Source organism: Podarcis vaucheri (assembly GCF_965113315.1).
Source record: "Podarcis vaucheri genome assembly, chromosome: 8".
In the NCBI taxonomy this organism is placed as follows: domain Eukaryota; kingdom Metazoa; phylum Chordata; class Lepidosauria; order Squamata; family Lacertidae; genus Podarcis; species Podarcis vaucheri.
In genome coordinates this window covers 59,968,450-59,993,133 of record NC_138766.1, presented here as the reverse complement: position 1 = coordinate 59,993,133, position 24,684 = coordinate 59,968,450, and the positions used below count along the sequence as shown (strand labels likewise).

General features: G+C 41.1%; 1 protein-coding gene across 4 annotated transcripts in view; it reads left to right on the top strand.

Annotated features, from left to right (window-relative positions):
* The first annotated feature begins 3,291 nt into the window (after positions 1-3,291).
* CPA6 (carboxypeptidase A6) overlaps positions 3,292-24,684 on the top strand; it is a 41,280-nt gene continuing 19,887 nt past the window's right edge. Inside the window, exons 1-7 of one of the 4 annotated variants that reach the window (XM_082235333.1) lie at positions 3,385-3,422; positions 9,136-9,176; positions 16,656-16,731; positions 20,688-20,812; positions 22,885-22,999; positions 23,393-23,494; positions 24,225-24,329. In XM_082235333.1, coding sequence (XP_082091459.1) covers positions 9,175-9,176; positions 16,656-16,731; positions 20,688-20,812; positions 22,885-22,999; positions 23,393-23,494; positions 24,225-24,329 — 525 coding nt within the window. In that variant the 5' untranslated portion in view covers positions 3,385-3,422; positions 9,136-9,174. Of the gene's footprint in view, positions 3,423-9,135; positions 9,177-16,655; positions 16,732-16,759; positions 17,027-20,668; positions 20,813-22,884; positions 23,000-23,392; positions 23,495-24,224; positions 24,330-24,684 lie in introns of those variants that run through there. The other 3 variants (XM_082235331.1, XM_082235332.1, XM_082235334.1) reach the window with 3 other exon arrangements.

The following is a 24,684-nucleotide window of genomic DNA, read 5'->3' as shown; positions in this document are numbered from 1 at the left end:
TGGCTGCAACACACAAGCCAGACACAAGTCATTCATCTGACTTCAGGAACACTTTTAGAAGACTCTTTGAGAACCAGCCTCAGAATTAGAACAGCATTTGGTGGCTTACCGTGCCTTTGCCATGTGGATTATGTTGTTTGCAAACTGTGAAATGCCAAGATGCCAAATCCTTTTGTTGCTGGAAAACACCCCCTTTTGTTGACCAGATGCCGCCAGCTATTTATTATTGTTGTTTCTCTGCAAGGGCTTTGCAAAGCACGAGCATGTGCTATATGGGATTAACCCTGCCGGCACACAGGCACCCACCACATGAGGCACTGCCAATTAAACTGTCAAATGTCAGGATAAAGCAATAGGTCAGACTGATGGTAAAGCTTTCGTCTTTCTGTGATCGGCGTGAATCTCTTTAACTAGTCTTTGAGTAACAAAGAAATAAAAAAACACCACCACCTTGGGATACATTTGTAAAGGTCCATACCTGTGCATTTGTTTCTCAGGGGTAAATAGGCAACCATCTCCTGTGATCTAAGATGCAGTCTGGTGGCATGTTGTACTATGCAGCACATTTAAAACACAGAATGATAGGCTCATACACTTGCCTTATTATTATCCTGGTGTCAACCTGGGGCCAAGAATGATTTAGGCTGCAATCCTAAACACTCTTTCCTGGAAGTAAGTACCATTGAACTCAATGGATATTGCTTCTCAGTAAGCCATAAATAGGATCACACCGTTAATAATTTGGTATAACTCTGTGCTGCTATACCATTCCCTAAGTTAGACATATAAAAATACTTTATAATCTTTCTTCATGTTTCTCACTGTGTTAGAGCAGGGGATGGAAAGAGCTCTTACTACATAAATGGTACACAAAGAAATGTGCTTTTGGCTTAGATCCAGAGATATGTGGGGAAACTTTTACACATGTAGCCAGGTTTTTTTTCCACTCTCTGCTGCATCATCAGAAGTCAAGGTTTTTAAAAGTTGCTTGAAAAATGGCTAGGAGAATTTGGGGGAGACAGAATTCTCAGTTTTGTGATATACATTTGTCCTTTTATCTTGTTGTGATCCAGTTTTAAGGCAATTTTACTGAATGTTGTTTCCATTTTTACTATTCTATTTTTATTATAAACTGCCTTAGAGAGTTTTTTTTTATTTTAAGTGGTTTTCATTTTAAAATACATAAAGATATGTTGTGTGTGTTTGAAGCTCTCTGCAGAAGATCAATGTTTTCTACAAAGTTGCAGGCTTTTCTTTTGCAGACCTAAAATCGATTCAAATTAGAAAATGCTGAAGATGCATTCACATATTCAAATACAACCAGGGAACAAAATTTTAAACCCCACAAAATAGTTTTATAGCTTCAACTCACAAAGAGAAAGCAGCAACAGCGCAGGGAATAGACTGAGCTGTGATCAAAGAAAACACTGGTCCAAATCACACATGTGCCATGAATTCCCTAGATGCCCTGAGGCATGTGACTGATTTTCAGCATCCCAGAAAGGAATAGCTGTATTGACCAATTGTTGACTTGTGAGCTAGAGTCAGGAACTGGCCTCCTTGAAAAGCTGACAGCACCCACCAGTGATGTTTGCCCTGGGCACCACTTAATATCCTACCTTTTCAGCATTATGAGCATGGGCGTAGCCAGGGGAGGCAGGGAGGGGCAGCTGCCCCCCTAAATCAATAAAAATACATAGCATAATGTAGGTTCTGCCTCCCCGTAACAAAAGGCTTGTCCTCCCCCCACAAAAATCCTGGCTTAGCCCATGGTTATGAGTTCACCAAGCACATTTCACAAAGCAATGCATTGTGGGAAATTAAAATGATGGGTCTCACCTACTCACCTTTGCTCAGAGAGCTGCTGCCCACTGGCACTGCTGCCAGGTGCATTAGAGTACATTTTGCACAGTTCCCTCAGAAATTATTATTATTTGCATACATACGTCCATGAGCACAGAGCTTTGCAGAGTACAAGAAGACCCAGGGAGCTTGCAGTCTAAATACATCCCTACACATCCACCATCGTCATCATTATTTATCATCAGTGCAAAGTTCAACTGCATGTTCTGCAGTGCCTCCCCCCCCCCCCAGGAGTGAAACTTTTGCCACCAAGAGCTCAGCTGAAATTAGAGCCCTTTAAGAATCACAGTTGTTTGGAGAGGCCACCCATGGGAATGTTTTCATTTTGTATGTTCATGTCAAATATCTTTTCATTCTATCTTTGTTACGTTTTCAGTATATAGATGGGTGATCTTTGTTTCAGCACTACTATTTTACATGTGTTAGCTGACAAAACAAGGTACAAGCCAATCCTCCATCAACAGTAAATATTGTTGTGAGTTCGGGAGGCAGGATTAGGCTGTACGTCTGAGTCCCTTCTAATTCCTGGATCCAGCAAGGATTCAGTTGTTGGAGTGGCCAGGCCATCTTCTTGGTAATGGCAACTAAGGAAGGGTCATTAGGGTAACAAAGGAAGTGGCTCCGTGCCAGACGTCAAATGGGTAGGCCCCTCTCCCTCAACCTGTTGATAGTCAGGAGGACAAAAGGACTAGCTGAGGGGTGTGTGTGTGTGTGTGTGTGTGTGTGTGAGAGAGAGAGAGAGAGATGGCTACCAGCAGGCAGAAGGAAGAAGGCTGAGAGGGAAAGCCAAGCTTAATTTCTTTTTATTATTATTATTATAATTTATTAAATAGTAAATTTTATTAGTATTTTCCACACAACAACAACAAAACACAAAAAATAACAATACACAAAAACAAGCATATTTAAAAAATCCAAATCTTACAAATTAATAATATAAACACTAAAAAGGAAAACAAACATTGACGTCCACCAATCCCACAGCACCTCCTTTGCCTCTCATTCTATCTTCCTGTTGCCAAGCTTAATTTCTGCTTGAATCCAAGGCTTAGGCTATGAGAGAAATTGAAGTCCTTCTCGGGGTGTTAATGCTGTGAGCCCCTCCAGTGTGGACTCAGGTTGCATATCTGTATCCTCATTTGCGCGCTTTGGACTCCGCTTCAAAAATTGCGCGCCTCCTCCATTGGTCTCCGTCGAGCGCCGAGCGCCCCCCCCCCCCGAGAAGCGCGCTCAACTTTCTTCCCAGGGAACTTGCCTGTTGCTCCAGCCGCAAAACAGCCAGCCGCCCCCCCCGCCCCTCCCAGAAAAGAAAAGCGCGCCGGGGGTGGAGGCTGCTCCACGCTGCTGCTCCTCCCTCCCGCCTCCTGGCTCTGGCGGGCCGGCTCCTTTGTACGCCCGGCAGAGGCGGAGGGACGCGCAGGGCAGCTCGACGCGACCATGAAACTTCAGGCGGCGGCGCCCGCGCCTTTTCTCCCGCTCCGCCCGCTGCTGCTGCTGCTGCCGCTGCTCCTGCAGGCTGTGGCAGGACGAAGCTCCGCTTACGGCAACCGCTACGCCGGGTAAGTGTGCCGAGCGCAGCCCTCTCCAACCTAGTTGCCTCTCCAGAGGCTGCTGCGCTCCAGCTCCCCTCATCCCTGACCATTGGGCGCGCTGGCTGGGGCTCATGGGAGCAACCAGGGCGCGGAAGTAGCGCCTCTCTTGCTCTCATCTTGCACTTTGCACGGGCTGATGGCAGCCACTGTTGGGGAATTGTGGATCGTTATAATTGCGCTCTTGGATTTAGCGTCGGAGGACCTTGATTGTTCATATCTCACTTATTTAATTTCTTCAGTCAGGGGTGAGGGAACCGTGGCTTTCGAGATGTGGTTGGATTTTCAGCATGGCCAGTGCAATTCTAGGGATGTCTAAAAGTCTCGTCCTCCTTGGCCGCTGGCCATGCTGGCTGGGGACTGAACTGAGTTCTGCAATGTACCGAGGATCCAAAGGATCCTTGCAGAAAGCCCTTGAGTCTTCAGGAATATACACCTGAAAGCATGAATGCTAATAGGCATTCTACTTTGCTGATAAGGCTCGGTTTCCAGACCCTTTTAGCATCATAGTCACCCGCCTCTGCAGACCTTCCAGCTTGTCAGTATCCTTGAACTGTGGTGCCCAGAACTGGAGACAGGACTCCCAAGTGGAGTCTGACCAAGGCAGAATAGAGCAAGAGTATGACTTCCCTTGATCTGGTTGTTAGACTCCAGTTGATGCAGCCTAAATTGCATCAGCTGCTTTTTTTTTTCTTTTTTTTTTTTTTTTTTGGTGCTGCATTATACTGTTGACTCTTGTTAAGTTTGTGGTCTGCTAAGACTCCTAGATCCTTTTCACATTAGATGATGTTGTGCAGGGCTTTTTACCCTCCAGCTGGAACCACCTCTCAGGTGCCATTATAAGAGAACAAGGGAGATATCCATGGTGAGTTCTGGCACTTCTTTTTCTAGAAAAATGGCACTGCATACAATAATTTGAATTTACAAATTGCAATGCATCATGGCAAACCACCGCTCTCGGAATTGGCAGTGCAAGCTGACCTATGTCAGACAAGTAAGTCCTGTTGAGCTAAACAGAACTTACTCCCAGTTAAGTGTGTACAGTATATAGATCATGCGTTTTATTAATACAAAAAGAAAATCAAGTTTCTGAAGGAAGATCCATCAAGTCCAGTATCTGGAAATCACAAATAATAATATAATAATAATATAATAATAATAATAACTTTATTGTCATTGCCCCCTCTTGGGGACAACGAAATTACTTGGCTGCTCCATCCACCCAGGTAGGGCACTCCACACAAATATAAGACTGAAGCCTAAGACTTGAAGCCTTAGACACACAGAAAAGTAGCCAGAACAGAAATGAAGATTCCTTTTGAAGTGAATTATTTTTCGTCTTCTAGCTCAATCCCCATAATTCCCACAAACTTGTGCACAGGGTTGCAACCTTAACGTTTACTCAGATGGAAGACCCATTGATATTAACGATGGACAACCTATGCTAATAAAGGTGGCCACTGATTAAACCAAAATGGATTGATCCAGATTGTTGTTATTAACATCTATAAGCCCCTCCACGGCATTGCTCTCTGTGTGACTCACAAGCATAACATGACAGACTACAATTAAATTTTGTTCTCTTTTTTTCTTGTACATGTTTTTGTTGCTAGCCATCTTGAAACCTTGGTGAGAATGCAGGGTATACATTCTGAAAACAAACAAATAAAATAAAACATTTTAAGACCCATAAGCAAGTAACCAAATAGGTGTGAAATGACCCAAGAACTAGGCTGGCATGATACTGGCAAGAGGAAGATGCAGGTGAAAATACAATACGTTCCACCCCCTACCCACCTCCCCAAGATGGAATGGCAGATAATACTTAGAGCAGGACGGAGCAGAACTTCACGTCCACGGCCAGGCTAGAGCAACAGAGTTCTCTCCATTCCAGTTGTGGAGATTGTCATTTCACTAATGTAGTCAAATAATTCTTTGAAGCCCAGAACAGCTGCTGTGCAAATCCAACTTCCGCTTTTGAATTTTTCTGATGCCTTTTACCAGCACTAGCTCCAGCTTAGAAGGGATGGGGACCCTGTGGCCTTTTAGGTATTTTTTGGATTCTGCTATCACTAATGATTAGGGATGGAAGGAGTTTTAGTCCAGCCACATCCGGTGAGCCAAAGGTCCCCCACCTCTGCTATAGTGGAAGCTCCTACCAACAACTAGTTTTAGTACAAATGCAAAATCCTTTCCTCAATAGCTGTAGTCTTAGCACTTCCATAGCTGGGAACTAGGGCAGATACCATGGCTCATGTATATTATGTAGAAGAAAGACTAAGAGATGGGGAAAAGATTTCATCGGAGGCCCTGGAAAGCTGCTACCCGCCAGGGTAGATAATACAGAGATAATCAGACACTATATAGAACACCTTCCCATGTCCCCAGCCAAAGCACAGCCAACTGAACTACAAATATGCTTCCTTAAGTGGTTCAGTGTTATATTTTTGTGTTTAAGTGCCTTTAAAAATTACACAGTTGGCATTAACAATTATGCATCCTGTATCACATAGTTTGCAACCTGCTTTTTGCAAAATAGACAAGATAGAAAAATAATTTTCACAAGTGACCCTGGAATACAAGAGAAATGTCTCATATTGGAAAGATGCTTTAAACAAAGTTGAGCATTGACTTTCATTATTGCAGTAGGCTCTTCTGTTAAATGCCAAGAATTTACCCACTGTATTTTTCTGTCTATAAGATGCCTCCATGTATAAGACACCCCCTATTTTTGGGGACTCAGATTTAAGAAAATGGGGGAGATGTATCCGTGTATAAGACGCCCCCTAATTTTTGACATTATTTTTAGGGGGGAAACCTAGTCTTATGCATGGAAAAATACAGTACTCCTTCCCCACTTTAATTCTGTTTAGTGTGGACAACCAGATAGTGCATGTTCTCAAAATAACTGGCTGTGGCTTCAGAAATTGCTTACCTTATAGAGCAATGCTAGTAAAACGATACCTTTTTCAGTGCACAATCTGTGTAGGATTCATTCAAAGTGGTGCTTTTTTAGGTGGTTCAAGATAAGCAGAAAGAAATCAGAATGGCCTTGCCCTTTTCATTTTTATTAAAGTACTAAGGCTAGGCATGCAAATTCCACAGTTAAAACACAACCATTCACTGAAGTTTAAAAAACATTCCATACGCTTTAGGAAAAGAAAGTACATGGAACGGGTAATACGATATAAAGGATTTCACCCCTAGGTCACTAGCAGTGACAGGGCACTTAACACATGACAGCTGCTTTCTGGTCTGAGTCCAGTGCCTACTTGCAGGTATCTTCCTGGTGAAAAACAACCCCCCACAATTTTGACCCTTCCTGATGATGTCAAGACAGGCCAAAAACTTAACGAATGCTTAAAGAAGATTGCTTAGGCTTGTGATTAGTAGCACAAGAACAAAGTTCACTGGAGGAACGATAGGCAAGCTAGAACTTCAGCTATTGAGGGGATTAAAAAAAATGTAGAGAGCAGTTGTTGCCAGTACAATGAAATTAGTACCCTTTGTGAACAATAACAGCAGGTCCACATTATTTAAGTTGCCTTTAGGCTTCGATGAAGCCTTCAGGTTTAAAGTTTCCCACCACATCAAATCCCTTTTGTAACTACCATAGTTAGTTCTCTCTCTGTCTCTGTTTTCCTCAGTCATACTGTAAAAGTGCTTCAGGGCTCTTGAACAATGAATCCATGTTGCTGTTACTCTTCTGTTGTGGTAAATGCAAACCTCTGTCCTCAGAGAAGTATAAAATTTGGGAGTTGGAAGGGGCCTTTGAGGTAATTTAATCCCACCCCACCCCCGCTCAGTGCAGGATTATTGCATCCCTGACAGATGGCCATGCAATTTCTTGCTTCATCTGTTCTATACATTTAAAGCAGTATCATGCTACCTTAAACAGGCATGGCTTCCCCCAAGTAATTCTGGGAACTGCAGGGTGCTGAGAGTTGTTAGGAGAACCTTATTCCCCTCACAGAGCTACAATTCCCAGAGTTCCCTGGGAAGAGGGATTAATTGTTAAACTACTCTGGAAACTGCAGAGGCGGAACCACAAAACTACTTAACAATAAAAGGAATACACAGTCTTAACCTAACTTCAGTGGGATTGCACTGGAGTAAGTTGGTTATGTAGCTTATAAATTACAATGTGCAATTTATTGTATTAAACAAAGTAAAATCCGATGATTGACATGAGCTTCTTTTTATAAAGTTTGTGAATACTATAATGCAGGATAAAAATAGATTCTTGCCAAACATCCATACTTTTTTGGAATTATTCATAAAAGTGTTCTCAAGCAGACACTAAAGAGAGATCCATTTATCATTTATCTTTTAATTTTAAGTGATAGTTTTTACTTTAAACATTAAAGGTTTTAGATACTAGTTAAAACTGGGCAGGCAGTATACCCTTGTAAAAGCTTTGTTATTATACAGTGGTTATTGGAAGAGTCACCATTTTCCAGAAGAAGATTTGTTTGGCAGTAAATTCTTCATCAATCAAAGATCTCAACAAGAGTCATATGATTGCCTTACAACACATTCCTTATACAGTTAACTCAGAAAAGTTTCACTAACTTCAGTGAGACTTAGTCTTAAGTAAGTGTACATAGGATTTCAGCCTTGGACTATGTACAGAACTTGTGTGGGGGGTAGGACTTCTATTCTGTTTATATAAGAAGAATAAATTGAATTCTGAAGATGGCTGTAAATAAGATGAATTTTTCAAAATAAAAATTTGATGCATTTATTTATAAAACAATGTATGCACTACTGTTCCCATCCAAAAAGGAACTGATGGCCAACAAAGTATAAACAAGTACAAAAATAACCCAAAACAGCCAAGTCTAAAAGCGGAATCAAAAAAACAAAAACAGCAGAGAGAGCTAGAGCTCACAATATATAAATTTAATCAGTAGCGGGCAGCAGTGCTCACCTAACCTCCTGACAGCTGAATTGCTGCTGCTTACTGGGAGGGAAAGGTAGTGGTGAGATCAGTGTGGTGGAAACACATAGGCAGAAGCAGTCCAGTCGTCCTGATAGTGCATTTGCAACCACATTGACCTCCTCATCCCCACGACCCTTCCTCTCTGTTTGTTTGTTTGTTTGTGCAGAGTGGTTGCATCCCATTCTTCAGCCATAAAGCCTCCTCAGAAGGCTTACATATACTCAGTTAAAACAGTTTCTTTTTGCAGTATTACCGTTGAAAAGATAAGGCACAAAAGAAAAAAGGAGGGAGGCCGGAGGAAAAAAGCAAACTCAAGCAGAAGTCAAATAGTAATTCTTATAAAACCACCTGGAACGGAGACAATTCAAGAGCAGCAGATGGCGTTGGACTTTGTTGGTCTCCATCATTGTTGATGGAATGAGCACTGTTTCCTATCTTCCCTGTTTAGGGAAGGTTTTAATGTTTGACGCACTATTGTATTTTAATATTTTGTTGGAAGCCGCCCAGAGTGGCTGGGGAAACCCAGACAGATGGGCGGGGTATAAATAATAAAATTATTGTTGTTATTGTTTACAAAATGTAAGTTCTTATTATCTCATTCATCCAAGCAGGCAGGTACAGTGCTCGGCTTGTCCTTATCTGCTTTGTTGCTTACACTTGGGAAAAAAAGAAAAAAAGTGTCTCTCTCTGGCCCCAACATCTGTAATCCTACTGTTGTAATCCATCATGATGTCAGAGCAGATCCTTCCTGAAATCCATACCTCAAAGGAACCAAAAGCCATGTAGGTTGAAAAATAGGTTTTCATTTTAACCCTAAACTAAGAGTTTTACCTTGGAAGTCAGTACTTTAAAATGAGTGTCAGATATGTTGTAAAAAAAGAGGTGTGGGCACTTGAAGTTGTGGGTGAATTCTGACTATTTTTAATTGGCAAACCGCTTTCATGTGCTACAGCCCATTTCCTCAGATGCATCAAGTATTAGCTCAAGTTTCTCCCTTTCAGAACTGGGTCCAGAAATCCTTGGAAGGCAAGACCATTAAATTGGTTTAAGTGTATCAAACCTCCCTTCCTCTGGGTCTGCACATTGCCACCTGCCCTCTCCTTCTCCTGCACGGTCACAAGGAGATTGGAAGTTTCAGCTTCCATTTTAAATGAACCACAGTTTTGTGTGTCTTTCATGGTTAGTGAAAATAAGCCAGCTTCACAAACTGTTGTTTGAAATTGGCCTGTTTCCTAACCATACTTAAGCTTAACATGACATGGCCTATTATGTTTAAGCAAAAGCAAAAGCCACAGTTTCCCAAAACCTTTGTAGCTGCACTAAAGAAAGAGGAGTATGAAAGCCCAATGCTTGCTGCAGTTCATTCTTGTCATGCTAAACTATGGTTTAGTGTATTATCCAAAATGGCTTTAGTACTGTTCATCAGACGCTCTCCTTTAGCAACTATTCATTTTTATCAACAGCTAAGGTTAGCTATTGGAGATCTAATTTTTAACTTGCTTGTTTCTCAGACATCCCCATAGTACCCTACCAGGCTTACTGCAGGAACTACAAGTATTCCTTGGGGTCTTGTTCACTCAACTCTGAACCTATAAATTGTTTTTGCGATCATTTTCAGCTATAAATTGGGTAATACAGTAATTCCCAGGTGATTGCAGGTTTTACTAGCTCTCCTCCAGTTAAGACTTGCAACAGTAACAACCATCTAAAACATTTTACCAGTAAAATGGCACAATACATGATGGGATCTCTCAACATTTATGTCTTTATCCTTTAAAGTAGTTGCAGGGTGTTCTGGATTTGAGTGGAGCGATGACTTTGGGGGGGGGGGTTAACCCTTTCCCCGTGCCATTTTCCTGATCTAAAGACCACCTCCGAAGCTGGTTTTGAATTGTGGAGGGAAAAGTAGAGGGCTTTAATAATACACACAACCTCTAACTGTATTCCTACCAATGTTAATAAAACTAAACACCCCTTTAGTTTTAGAAAGAGTAGCTAAGCAGTATTACAAAAGGTAAGGGAAGCAGGCCCCTAACCCAAAGTTTATGGGGGGATAATTTTCCTCCCCTATGCCACTGCTCTTATCAGATGAGTGATCCCTAGAACTACTTAAAAGTAAAAAATGCATTGGGAAATATGTCATCCCTGGCTCCTAGAGTGAATCCTTTCAGAGTAACACCCTAAGCATTTAACACAGTGTCTGGGGGTGGTGGTTATAAATCTAAAATACACCACATTGTTAAACTGTGAAACTTACTACCATGCCCTCCAACTTTTATCCAATGAAAATAGGGACGTTCCATTCCATGATGATAATTTTACCCCACACATCTTATTGGGCACTCTGGGCAGTTTCCAACATATATAAAAACATAGTAAAACAATAAACATTTACAAAAACTTCCCTATAGTGGATTGCCTTCAGACAGGCTTGGGGGTTGGATAACCCCGTATCCTCCAACATTTCTCCAATAAAAATAGGGACATGCTGAGGAAAAGCGGGAGATTCTGGGATCAAATCAGAAACCAGGACAGCTTCTGTAAATCAGGGACGTCCCTGAAAAACAGGGGCACTTGGAGGGTCTGCAGTACTACAAATGTTGTGGCAGCCTCCAAAATGTAGAACTTTCAGAGTAGATTAGACAGACTCATGGATGATAAGACCATGTGTACTACCTCAATATTGGAGGTAGTTCTGAATCCTGGTTGATGGGGAACACAACTGGGAAGAGTTGTGTTCTTGCACTCATGCCCTGCTTGGGGACTTCTCATAGACATCTAGTTGGCCACTGTGAGAATGGGATGCTGGAATAGGTGCGCCTTTGGTCTGATCCAGCAGTGTTCTTCTTATGTTCTTAACCGGGTTATTTCTTAGAAAGCCCTACTATGCTCACTGAAACTTGGGAGTATCTCACTAGCCCCCTTCAAGCTTTATACATGTGAAGTGGGGTTCCCTGTGATGAGGGGGACAGTGAGGCTGTGCTACTGGCTCCAAGAGCACAAGGCTTCCCATGGCTCCACACTCACCTAGGCATGGATTTCTGCAGAAGGAAAGCCTATGCTCATAGATCTCTAGGCACTGTGCAGTGGAACTCTTAATTGGACAGGGTTCCAGCCTCCAGGAAAGCCTAAGGACATTGGTGTTCTCTAATCACATAGGCAAACATCTGCACCTAATGTGCAGGTGTCAAAGGTGGGGGAAGCTACATTACCTCAGTTTGCTGCCTAATTAATACCTTGCTGTCTACCACTGTGGAACTTAAAAAGGTAAAGGTACCCCTGTCTGTACGGGCCAGTCTTGCCAGACTCTAGGGTTGTGCGCTCATCTCACTCTAGAGGCTGGGAGCCAGCGCTGTCCGCAGACACTTCCGGGTCACGTGGCCAGCGTGACAAGCTGCATCTAGCAAGCCAGCGCAGCACACGGAACGCCGTTTACCTTCCCGCTAGTAAGCGGTCCCTATTTATCTACTTGCACCCGGGGATGCTTTCGAACTGCTAGGTTGGCAGGCGCTGGGACCGAGCGACGGGAGCGCACCCTGCCACGGGGATTCAAACCGCCGACCTTCTGATCGGCAAGTCCTAGGCGCTGAGGCTTTTACCCACAGCGCCACCCGCGTCCCAATATGTGGAACTTAGTTCCTAGTAAAAATACAGAGGGACAGCCTATTTTAAATTCATCACTCACTGAAAAGATCTAATGGCATGTGCATTTGCTTGAGAAACGCTTGTTTTTAGATGCAGACATAGCCTAGCAGTGGTGCATTTATCCAGTTTTTCACCTTTGTCTTATAAAAGTTAACCAAAAGTATGCTGATCTTCATGAAATGTGTATGTGGCATATTACAAAGTGAGAGAGGCAAGTTTCTTTTCAATTTTAACAACTGTAGGAATAGCAGAAGCACAGCTGAAATAGTATTGGAATGGAACGAGGACTGCACAATGCCTCGGAGAAAAAGAAAAGAGATAGCGTAAAATTAACTATTCCAAAAAGATTTTATTGTGTGCAGTAAAGGACTACAAGCTGGCAGCTTTTGCTGCGCAATCAAATTGCATGTGCGGTGCTTACCTTTCAACTGGCAGTTAGGTACCAGATGTTGCCCTACAACAAAGGAATATCAGAGACAAGCCATACTGGAATATTCAGTGTGTTAATTTTAAGCAGAGATCGCTTGCCTTTTTTTCTTGTTTAAAAAGGGGGAAACTCTTACAATGTTACATTAAACAGACCAACTGTCATCAACATCACTCATGAATTATTTCCCTGTAGTTCAAGAATCTGACGCCGTCCAGATGTGTTGAACTCCAACTCCCATCAACCCCAGCCTGCATGGCCAGTGGTCAGGGATGATGGGAGTTATAGTCCAGTAACAGCTGGAGAGTCACAGGTTCCCCAAACCTACAGTAGCTTTTCGTGCATTCACAGGTAGTTGAAGAGGTCTTCGCCGGCACCCACAGGAACCCCTCCTCCTAGCTATCTTTTTTGTAACTCACTTTATTTATTTTTTACAATCAAGCAGTGTATAAATTTTATTTATTAAGCAAACAAACAATTTTTCAAAAATCAAAGTACTTAGGACATGAACAGATAAATCTGATGTTTACAAACAAAATATTTTCCAGCCCAAGTCTATAAATTGTTCTGCTAGCTGAGTAACTAATTGGACCAACCCATAAGGCATACATTTCTCAAAACTACGTAAATTAATAATCCGTGGGAAGCAATAATATTACCATTATGCCATTATTTAGGGTATCTTGCCTGAACCAATGATATAAATTATTATAGAGAAAATCCAGCCAAAGTTAAGCAGTCTCAAATCCCATTAAAACCAATGGGATCAGTTATTAACTTTGGAAAAATCTATTGTATGTTAACTTTCATTCCTAGTAAAACTTGTATAAATAACAGTTGCATCAGAAGCTGCAGTTTCAATAATTGACAAGAAGGAACGGTCTTAAGGAGTATGCAGAGCTGCTGCCTTGAATTTGCAGGATTGTAATTGTACATACATAAGGTATATAATGTAAATTTCACATTAGTAAACATATCTTATAAGAGTTAAAAATGCATACAGCAAATAATTAAAAAGTCTTTTGAAAATCTCATGCTGGATGAATGAATTATGTAAATAATTTAAAATATAGTAGATCCAATAGAACTACATTTTTGGCAAAATGAATACAGTATTTACTCACATCTTTTCCCCACATTGAGATAAGGTTTCCTGTGGAAGTTATCCCAGTGGTACAATCCCTGATTCCTAAATTCCAATTCTAGAAAAAGTCTTTGTTTAAAAAATATTGAAATCAGGAAACCAGGTAAACCATTTCATTTCGGTCACTTGATATTCTAGCCTTAATCCTAAAGTCATTAATAAGCCTTCATACGTTTGAGCCTAATTAAAATTACATATTGTTATTAAGTACATATCATCTCCATGGTGAAAAGAGAAAGGACTGTAATAAGGTTCAAAAGTCTAGCTATCTAAAGAATACCAAGTTTAACCTCTGGATTTAGCAACTGATCTGTAGCTGTCTTATTGCCTCCACACTTCTGACAGGCTAACTAGCTTGCAGTAAAACATGATGTGTATATTAGAATTTGTGTGAAGCAGCATGAAACTGTCATGTTCAGTTTTCTCTCTGCTTCAGACTAAACACTTAAGTGCTTTTATCTCAGCAGCTCACAACAAGACATGATACACAGTGCAGCTAAAGGGAAAACAAGATGTGGTCTCTGCTCATTAGCAGAAAAACAGATTTATACATTTCAAATTGGAGGGGAGGGGATATTATATTGCAACAGCCGAGCATAAAACTTGACTTTTCTCAAGAGGTTGACTGTTTGGTGCCAGCTTATTCTCAGATACATCAGCTGCATTTTAATATAACTTGTACCTTTTTCAGTGAAGCCACTATGCGGTTGTTCTGTCATCCGAACCAAATGATGTACACTGTACCAATTAGAAAACTCCAGTTATGTTTGTTCATGTATATTAATCAGTTCATGACTCCCAACACCAAGTCATGACTCATAGGAGGAAAACAGTCCTCAGGGTACACCTGCATGAGAAAATGTTACAGTATATGTACTAATTTGGAAGTATGAGAAGTCGTCACCTTGTGAAGCAAGAATCAAGAAGCTACTGCTTGCTCCCAGTAGGTGGGTTCTTAATGGGGTTGACTTGAGTCAAACTGCTTGGGAAATTTTCATGTGGGAAAACTGTGCAGTCCATACATTTTGCTCCATACAGATACACCTGAGACCAATGAGATAGCTGACCCTCAGGGTGCTGTGTATGTCAACGTTCCAGGAATACGAGTAAGAGCATGCACATAATTGCATAAAAGAGCCTTAGGTGGGCATAGCTGGGTTTGAATTAATTTGGAAGCAAGTGTGGATAAAATTCTTCAAGCGCATATAGCCTCAAGCTTGTAGGCAGTTATGTGCCTTGTTAACTTTATCTGGCATCAGTGAGAGTCTGGGAATCTGAAGCTCAGGCAATGCCTAAGAAAGTATGAGGCACATTTTGCAAATGTTGCCTGTCTGCGCTAACAACCACATTCATTTATTGATATGGAAAGGTGGCTTTAAAAATCCAGTATTATTCCCCCCCCCCCTCAATTTAAACATATTTTTCCAAATACCTGTGAGATTATATCTAGCACTATATAGTTCCCCCGTAGGGTCCTCAGTTTGAAAAAAATATATACACATTTGTAAGCTAGCCAGAGGCACTTATACGTAACCCTCCGTAATGAGGTTATGTGTGGGTGGCTGAAGTATAAGTATCATAGGGATTGGGCCTGGGGCTGTATGTCTGACTGCTGAATTAAGTAAATTACTGCTGGTGGTGCAAACAGTGAATAGCTTTCCTTTTCAGAGTCACTAATTTAATCTTCTCATCACCCTCTAAAGTGATTTATTAACTATAAAGCTATAATCTGTATACTCTTTAAAGCACATCCATATGCTTGGTTATAAGCAGCGCTGTCAGTATGTGGAAGAGAGGATAATGTTTCATTAAAACCTCAAATCCGACCACACTTAACCGAGACCTTCTTCCCCTTTTCTCCTCCAACCTCTATCAACTATGGGCTCATCCACACTCGTGCTTGCCCCGTACCTAGAAAACATGGTTCCTAGAGGTTTTCCACTTGCCACGTTACATTCCCTGGCAAACCCCACTGTTTACCGCTGAATCAGGAAAAACAGTTGACTTCTGTTCCTCTACACCAGAGGTGTATCCTCCAGATGCTGGCATCCTCCAGATGCTTTAGACTGCACCTCTGATCATGCCCAACCAGCATAGCCAATGGTCAAGGATAATGTTTTTTTTAGTCCCAAGCATTTGAAGGGCAATATTTTGGCTGCCCCTGCTCAACATCAACCTCCCTCCTGTTGTGGCCAACTCAGGTTTGTTTTTTGTCTTTTAATGGACATGGGCTGTGAACATACTAGCTGTCATGCCACTCACCATTTTTAATTCTTCAAAAGCAGCTAGGATTGGAAGAGAACCACACGAGGCTTGTTGCTCCAGAAAGTGCTTACATAACTTATTACCATACACACAGATTTCACTGATATTGAATGGCAATAAAGTGTGTAACAAAGGAACATGTGACCATATATATACTGTTGAACTCCAAACTTCCATCAACTCTAGCCAGTATAGCCAATGGTAAAGGGTATGGGAATTGCAGTCCAGAAAATCACCAGGAAGGCCACAGTTTTCTATTTCCGTATTAATCCATCTGAAGCAGGCACATACCCAATATAATTAAGATTTTTGTAGGTCACCAGTCACTTCCAATATCTGTTCCCTATCTGACAATATCCTTTGAGCTACAGTGCTTCAGAATCAGGTTTTTATCTGTTTACACATACTCCATCTCCAAGCTATTTCCTTTATACAATAACCCTTAAGTTTTGGTGTTTCTTTGTTAATACTTTTTTATTGGATAGGAAGAGATTATCTCTCCCCCCCCCCTTTCCAGAATTAATAAGAACAACAAGAAGCAAATATTCACAGCTTTTCATCCTTTTTAACAACTCAAAGCGGGAGAGTTCACATTTCTCCAGGTGATGGTATGAATTATTCAAGACATTGACATAAAAAAGGTGATACTGATTTGTGATCGGTATGTAAGCTGTAGTTAAATCTGCATCTACATTTTTATTGTTATCCTCCCTGCCTCTTACTTATGTTTCTTTTTGAAAAAAAGAATACTTAGGGTTTCATTTCAGTATTCCTTAACAGGGATAAAGTGCTACGGGTTGTTCCTGAGAATGAGAAAGCAGCAAAGACACTGAAGATCCTTTCTCAACAACTTGAGGTGAGTTTGGGGGCCTAGGAGTGCTGTGGACTGAGGGACAGAATGAGCAGAGTGTTTCATCAGAGGCTTTTAAATATGTTCTGAAGGATCATTGACACACATATCTCTGTCTCAATCTCTATCTATCTATCATCTATCTATTCATTCATTCCGGCTTGTGGTCTGAAGGCACTTGAGGCCACCAAGTTGCTGAAGCTCAGTACATCTGGGTCTGTTAAGAGCTTAGATGGCAGCTTACAGGCTTTCTGGGAGCCATATGCACATTACACTGCATTCAAAGAGGCAGTATATAAATGTAAGAACATGAATGAATGCTTAGGGAGGCTAGAAGAACTGAAGGATGGTGGTGGTGGTGGTTGTTGTGGAGAAATGGAGAAAAACATGAGAGAGATGGGCTGACAAAGAAAGTGAGGGTGAGACCAGAACAAAGCAATCCTGCGAACCCTTCCCACTTTTGTCTCTGGCCCCACCTACTGCCACTAACTGATTATCCCCAAAGGAAACTTCTTTGAGATTGTTGTTTTTACAATCAAGTGGTATATAAATTATAAATAAATGCAGGAATGCAGCTTGAGTGATAGGAATCCATAGCATAAGAAGCTACTTCATACAAGATTAGACTATTCGTCCATTTAGCTCAGAATTGTGGCAGGAACTTCCAAATTGCTTGCCTGATTGTTTTAAATGAAGACACTAGGGATGGATTCTGGAACCACCTGTTTGCAAAACATTCACTGTACGGCTAAGCGGTGGTCCTTCCACACAGAGTTTGTTCTGTGCTTAGTTACAAGCCATTTGCAAAAGACAGGGTGAGAGGCATCAGAAAAAACATCTTTTTATACCATATGAACCCTGTCTGATTCTCATACTTTGACACCATTTATATAGTTCTGTATTAAGCATGCCTCTAATATTATTCTAATCCTTTTAAAGCAACAAACATTTTTTACTTTTATGAGCAGTAGCTGTGTACAATCATGAACAATTTCCTCCAAAGCATCTTTGCAATGCTTTTCTAGCAGTACATCACTTATAAATAGGAGACTATTGTCTCTGTGTGTGTAACTTAGGGAAAAATAGAGTCTTATCAGCACAGCAAGAAATAAAGAACAAAAATAAGAGATGATGATCAAGAATGTCAAGAACCAATGTTATCATATGAGGAATTTCTGAGTATCTGTATTTTTAAATGTTTTCTGTATTTTTAAATACAGGCATGCCTGATACCAGATAGAAAATAGGTAGGTAGATAGCCTTCAAGCATGACCTCCTCAATAGGGATATCAAATAGGGTGGCCACTTATACATTGCCAAAATAGAGGAGATGTTTCACCATAAAGAGGAGCAGATAATATACACATACACAATCATCTTACCATCATGGGGAAGACTGTGATCAAGTGACCTGTGTGGTTGCTCAGTTTATGGACCAGGTGCTGATCATTGATGGACAAACCCAAGATCCCTCCTGTTCTCCCTTATTATGGCTCTTTATCTTTAAACTGGGACACGGGTGGCGCTGTGGGTTAAACCACAGAGCCTAGGGCTTGCCGATCAGAAGGTCGGCGGTTCGAATCCCCGCGACAGGGTGAGCTCCTGTTCTTCGGTCCCAGCTCCTGCCAACCTAGTAGTTTGAAAGCACGTCAAAGTGCAAGTAGATAAATGGGTACCGCTCTGGCGGGAAGGTAAACAGCGTTTCCGTGCGCTGCTCTGGTTCGCCAGAAGCGGCTTAGTCATACTGGCCACATGACCCGGAAGCTGTCTGCGGACAAACGCCAGCTCTTTCAGCCAATAAAGCGAGATGAGCGCCGCAACCCCAGAGTCGGTCATGACTGGACCTAATGGTCAGGGGTCCCTTTACCTTTACCTATCTTTAAACTAGGACCTGCAAACATTCCAATAGAGAACTATGCCCTGCCAGTCCTTCAAACCAAGGATTGTCCTCTTCAAAGTGGGACACGTAGCCATCCTGTGATGCAGCCAGTTGCTATCTGATAGCGGGCAGGATAACATCGCTTCCACCATCCCCAAACACCATGCAAAACAGCCACATATTTCTGCCTCTACAAATCTATCAGCACAACAAAGGTTGATAAGCTGAAGAGTAAAAGAGCCAAAGGATAGCAATAACATACAAATGGCTTTAATTTTATGATTACCTTCAAGGTAAATTTGAGACCTTAGAATGCAGACATGTTTTAAGAAGCACATACTGAGTGCTTCTGGCTTATGTTGTAAATCTAAGTCACCTATCACATTACCAACATTCTTCCTTCCTCAAGGGAAAAAGCAAATAAATTTGAAACCAGTGTAATAAAGTTGAGAATCTATCCAAGAAGGAACTTGTTTATACCTAAAGAAATGTAAGCCCACAAAAGGTTTATTCTAATTGGTTCGTTCTCAGTTTACCCTTGGCATTTTTGTGTTTTCCACCAAGTGCACACACTGTACTTAGGCAAATTTGTAAAGCTACTATTCTTTGACAAATTTATGTATTCTGTGCGATGCCTCGTTCAAATCTCTGCAACCATGTTTCCCCCCAGGAGAAAAATGGGGGAGGGGAGTGTGGGGCAATATAAGTTCTCAGCTTCTGTTTACTCATGCTGTGGTTTAGGGACAGGTCAACGATTCAGTTCCCAACATCTAGGGACATGAAGCGGACTGAAGTAGCCACTTTGGGGGCCAGCACCTCCCCATTTTGCCTCAGGTGGCAAAACGGGATGGGCTGCCCCTGCCAACATTTCAAGGCAGGGCTGAGAGAGACCCCTGTCTGAAACCCTGGAGAGCCATTGCCAGTCAGTGTTGACAATAGTGAGCTACACGGTGTGACTGTGTATAATACACCTTCCTATGTTCCTGTCTCCCCACACTTGTAGGAATTCAGCCTCACCACATGGTGGCTATTGCAAATGGCAAATTGTTTCAGCCTGACATAGCTAGTGGTGCTGAGGTTTGCCCAGTAAAATCTTGGAAGATTTCCACTGCCATTATTCCATGTGTCTTTTCTCATTGGGCCTCTTATTAAAAACCTACTTGGGGAAGAAGATACTCTAATCTTGCCCCTCAGAGAGATGTTCTTTTCCCTCTCTTATGTTTTCAACTGGCTTGGGCTGCGATTCCAGGCCACCTTTACCTCGGAGTAAGACCCACTGATCTTTGGTCTTACTTCTGAGCAGTGCACCTTAGGATTGTACAATTAGTTTCATTGTCTGAGTTTCAGTCTTTAGGACTTATGCCTTAAATACCCCTTGCTTTAAAACAAACAAACATTTTGCCCTTTCTTTGCCCAATGAACTGTCATCCAGAGCTTTTGCATGACACTTTTCCAAGGGATGTGTTGCTGTAACGCCAAATGCTTTCTACTTATTGACAGATTCCTTTCCTTCGGTTGACCTGTTAGAAGAATAAACTCTGAAAGGAACATCTACTGGCTACATCATCTGATATAATATTAAGAGACTACGCGGTATTTTGAAGAATTGTGTAGGAATCGGATGCAGAGAATACATTTAATCACTGGTTGAATTATGGTAGCCGTGTGGCAGATAAGAGTATTTGTTTTAGGGTTTTTTTTAAGATTTTCATTTTCAGACACCAAATCACTAAAGCAGCATGCACATATCCTCTGACATGATTTTTGAAAGGATGTATATCAAACAGTTATAGACTATAAATCTGCTTAAATGTACAGAAAAACACGTGGGCTAAAAATTAAGTTGAAGAAATTGTGCCTTATACACATTACCCATTTCAGCATAGGTGTTTTTTGGCTATTTCAGGATCAATGTTTAATATTAAATCTGCTTTTCTCAGGGTGTAGTAAGTACCTACACATGAGGATGATCTCTGACATGTTATTAGAGTGCATAAGAAGAAGATGACCTTTTATATAGTAAATTCATGTTCTCAATCTAGACTGAATAAATATGAATTACAGGTTGGTTCCTGCACTACAGGTAGACCTGTGGCAGCCTGGCAGCATCTCCTACATCTCAAAGGGTGCAGTTACAGACATACGTGTATCAAGGAACAATTCGCAAATTCTTCTACCTTACCTACAACAAGCAAACATCCAATATACGTAAGCATGGATTTCAGTTCCTCTAAGGCCACCTGATGCATTCTGCCATGGTTTAGGTCTGTTACATCTATTTTATTTAGAAATATGCTCCATTTAATATTGTGCCTTTTTAATTACAATGGCTGGAGAGTACACAGACCTCCTACAAAACTGTTATTTGAATGGAAGCATGCAGGAACTCTCTTGGGCAGACAGTTTAATTAAAGAGTCCCCTTTAGAATGAAAACCAGTATCTCTTCAGTGCTCCCAGGTCTGGTTTATTTGTTATATAAATGGTAATTATTGCCACTGGTTCCGCAGTCTGCTTAATTTGCACTTGAATGTTAAGTAGAAGTATGCTGAGTAGTTGCAAGCGCACACATGCTTTTAAATTATATGCTAGGGATACACTAGTCAATTTCCTGTCACCAAAAAGGCCCGTGTGGAGCACAGATTCATTATTATTGTTAATTCCTCTGCTTTCAGTAGGAATTGCACTTACCATTCCACATTGTCATGTTTTTAAACTCTCAGCGGCATTTGTCAGAGTTCTGTCTCTCTCAATAGGAGCCAATAATTCTAAGATCAGGATTTGTGTGTCAGGAAGATGGAGAAATTAGCTAAATAACCCTTATTTGGGATTTTTATACTGGAGGTGTAGTGGGAGTGTGTATCGAGATGCCATAATGCTGTGGCGTTGTTTTCTTTTTTAAAATGGCAGATTGATTTAACTAGATCATAGAATGTGACACTGTTGACATGTTTCTACTTGAGCCTTGTCTTTGCCATGTTAGGAAAAGACTCTTAATTCTAAAGTTAATGGAAGTAGCACACGCATGTGCACGTAATTGGCGCAAAGTATTCTTAGTGGAGACATCGCACAAACTTTGAACTTAGACTCCTGGAAGACATTGCTTGTTCATTTGGTTTTGTGTTGCTATTAGCTTTAACAGATGTTGCTATTACATGTTCCAACTTTTCTGTATGGCTCTGGGGGCTAAAACATATCTTTAAAAAACAACAACACAAGAAGTGAAGCTAGCAAGGTGCTTCTTAGAGTTTCCTTTGAGCTATCAAATATTCAAGGGAGGATATACGGAATGATTTAATTAACAAGCTAATTAAAATTCTATCCGACCCATCCTCCGAAAGGGAACCTGGGACAGCAAGATAGCAAACACATAACAAATTTTGTGGGCTTGAATATAAGCATTATTTATTTATTCACAATGCTTCTGTAATGCACCCATGGAGCAGTTTACAACAGCAGCATAATATCACTATAAAAAAATAAAAAACAAACTGGAGAATAAAGTCGATATACCAAAACAAAACAAAACCCAAACCCACCTCTCAGCCACACCAATAAATAAATTAAATAGGCTTTTAAAAATTAAGGGTGGAATTCAGTGTTGTGATACTACAAATGCCCTGTGTGCACAAGCACACCAGAACAATCTTCCCTCTCCTCATACACCTTATGGGAGTTCTCCTGGCCAATTTGGGGGTGCAGGAGGCCCATGGTGAGAGGAGAGGGGGCAAAGCCCTCTTGCACAAGTCCTCGGCCCATGGGAAAGCTGACAAGGTTTAGGCAAAGCTGAGTAGAGAAGCTAATGCAACAAATGGCTGAGCCCAGACCCACTTGCATTTTCAGGTTCAAAGATTAACGTATCCCAGATAGGAAAAAGAGATTAATCTTCTTTCAGTTTCACAGTAACCCTTCTTAGAAGTCTGGACGTAAAACAGGATCTAGCAAAAATGTGGAAGATACTAAATTTTTCATTTAAACTTCAATACTGGCTAATTACTTTACATCATGTTCTGTCATTCCCTTAAAAAAAACCAAAAAAACTCAGCATTTTCCAAAGTACTGTTATATTTCAAAACAACTAGCTTGTTTGACAGCACATTACAGTATACCAGAATGCTATCACAACCAATTTAGGCAGGCTTATGAAAGTGACACAAATAGTTCCTCGACGTGTTGCAATCTATGTAACTTCAGCTTACCGTAACAGTGTTATTTTCCTGCATTTTTCTGTGCCCTTTCTTCCTTGGTCTGCATTTATTCATTTTGCTTTCTTTTGACACAGCGTCCTCATATCTGATCTGCAAAAAGCAGTAGAAAAGCAAAGTGGTTTGGGGTCATCCAGGAATCGTAGATCATTACCAGGATACAGCTATGAAATATATCATTCACTGGAGGAAGTAGGTAACGTTAAAATGGTATCCCATGTATTCGCAAGTGCATGTCCTGGGGAATTAGCAAACTTGTGTTATTTCTAGAACCTTTTAAATAACCTTTAAAAAATATGCAAACTAGGAAACTCTATAATACGCATTGAAAACACTTTAAGGGATTCCTAGCCTTTGCAATATTGTGCTGGTTTTTCATTGTCATATATGATAAGTTTACTAGATATTTTTTTCAATGAATCCTGGGACACTTGTCAACTTCAATGGATTTTGTATGGGGGCTGATTTGTAAATCCGGGGACTGTCCCCGGGAAACGGGGATGTCTGGTAACCTTAATATATGATAAGGAAAATGATTCAAATTAAAAAGATGCATCTTGTCTCTTTTTGTTTTTGCTTTTTCAGATTCAAAGTTGGATGTATCACCTGAACAAAACTCATTCAGATCTTGTCCACGTGTTCAGTGTTGGCAAGTCATATGAAGGAAGACCACTTTTTGTGCTAAAGGTAAAATAAAATTGATAAAATGTTTGTGAAGTTATTGGCATATAATGCTGTAGGGCCACCCCAATCTTTGAGTGGTGCAAAATTGCAGTGGTTTCATGTGCTAACCTGGGGTTCGGTTTCCTTGGAATGAGTGACGGCGGAGACGGTAGTGTCTTTATGATATATGGTTTATTTACACATGCATATTTACAACCAAAATACAAAAAGGGTTCCTCCTGAAAGGTTCAGGATTGAAAATGTGCAGGTGTAACTGAGTCCCTGTTGAATCCAGGAACTCAAATGCCTATTGAATCAGGCATACAGCCTATCCAACCCACTAAACTCACAACAATAAACATGAATGGCCAAGGAAATTCTACCTAGGAACATAGAATCATACAGTAGAGTTGGAAGGAAGCCTGATATGTAATTCTTTTGAAAGTGTTCAGAAGGAGGGGAAAACATACCATCAAATTTTATTTTGTAAGATAGTAGAGCCAGGAGCCAAAGAATTGTGAAACTATTTCCGTGAGTCCAGTAGGAGATTTAAGCTTGTTTCTGCTCTTGCTGCTTCCTCCTGCGCTGCAAAGTTAAGTTCTTCTGGAACTATCAAAAGCAGTTTATGGTGCTCAGCTGTTTAAAGAAAAAGGAAACAATTCCACACAAGGGTTTGACACAAGTAGTAGTTTGGACGCTGGCCTGTGTTTTTTGTTTTTGTTTTCTCCTCACTTATGCACATTTACTATTGCAGCTCGGGAAAAGATCACGCCTTTACAAGAAAGCTGTCTGGATAGACTGTGGAATCCATGCAAGAGAATGGATTGGACCAGCATTTTGCCAGTGGTTTGTGAAAGAAGTAAGGATCAATTCCTCTGTTGTATTTTGGAATTAGGAAATTGTAAGTCCGGCGCATTCAGTTTGCTGCCTTTGTATCTGGAACTTATTTGTAATGGTTAACTAGGGTGAAGGTAGCCGTATCTGTCAGAAGCGAGCCGAGGCTATGGTGCTCTCAAACCTTAACCTTTGACAATATTGCTAGCAGCCATAATGCAGCTTAATCTGCTATCAGCCATTTCCTGCATAGATAAAGATGAAGCGCCCTGGTACATCCCAGTGAATAACTCCACTGCCATTGTGACTAGCTGATTTCTTGACTTAGGACAGCGGGGGTTGGCACTTATCGCTGGGCCTGGCCTGCAGGGCACGTGAGC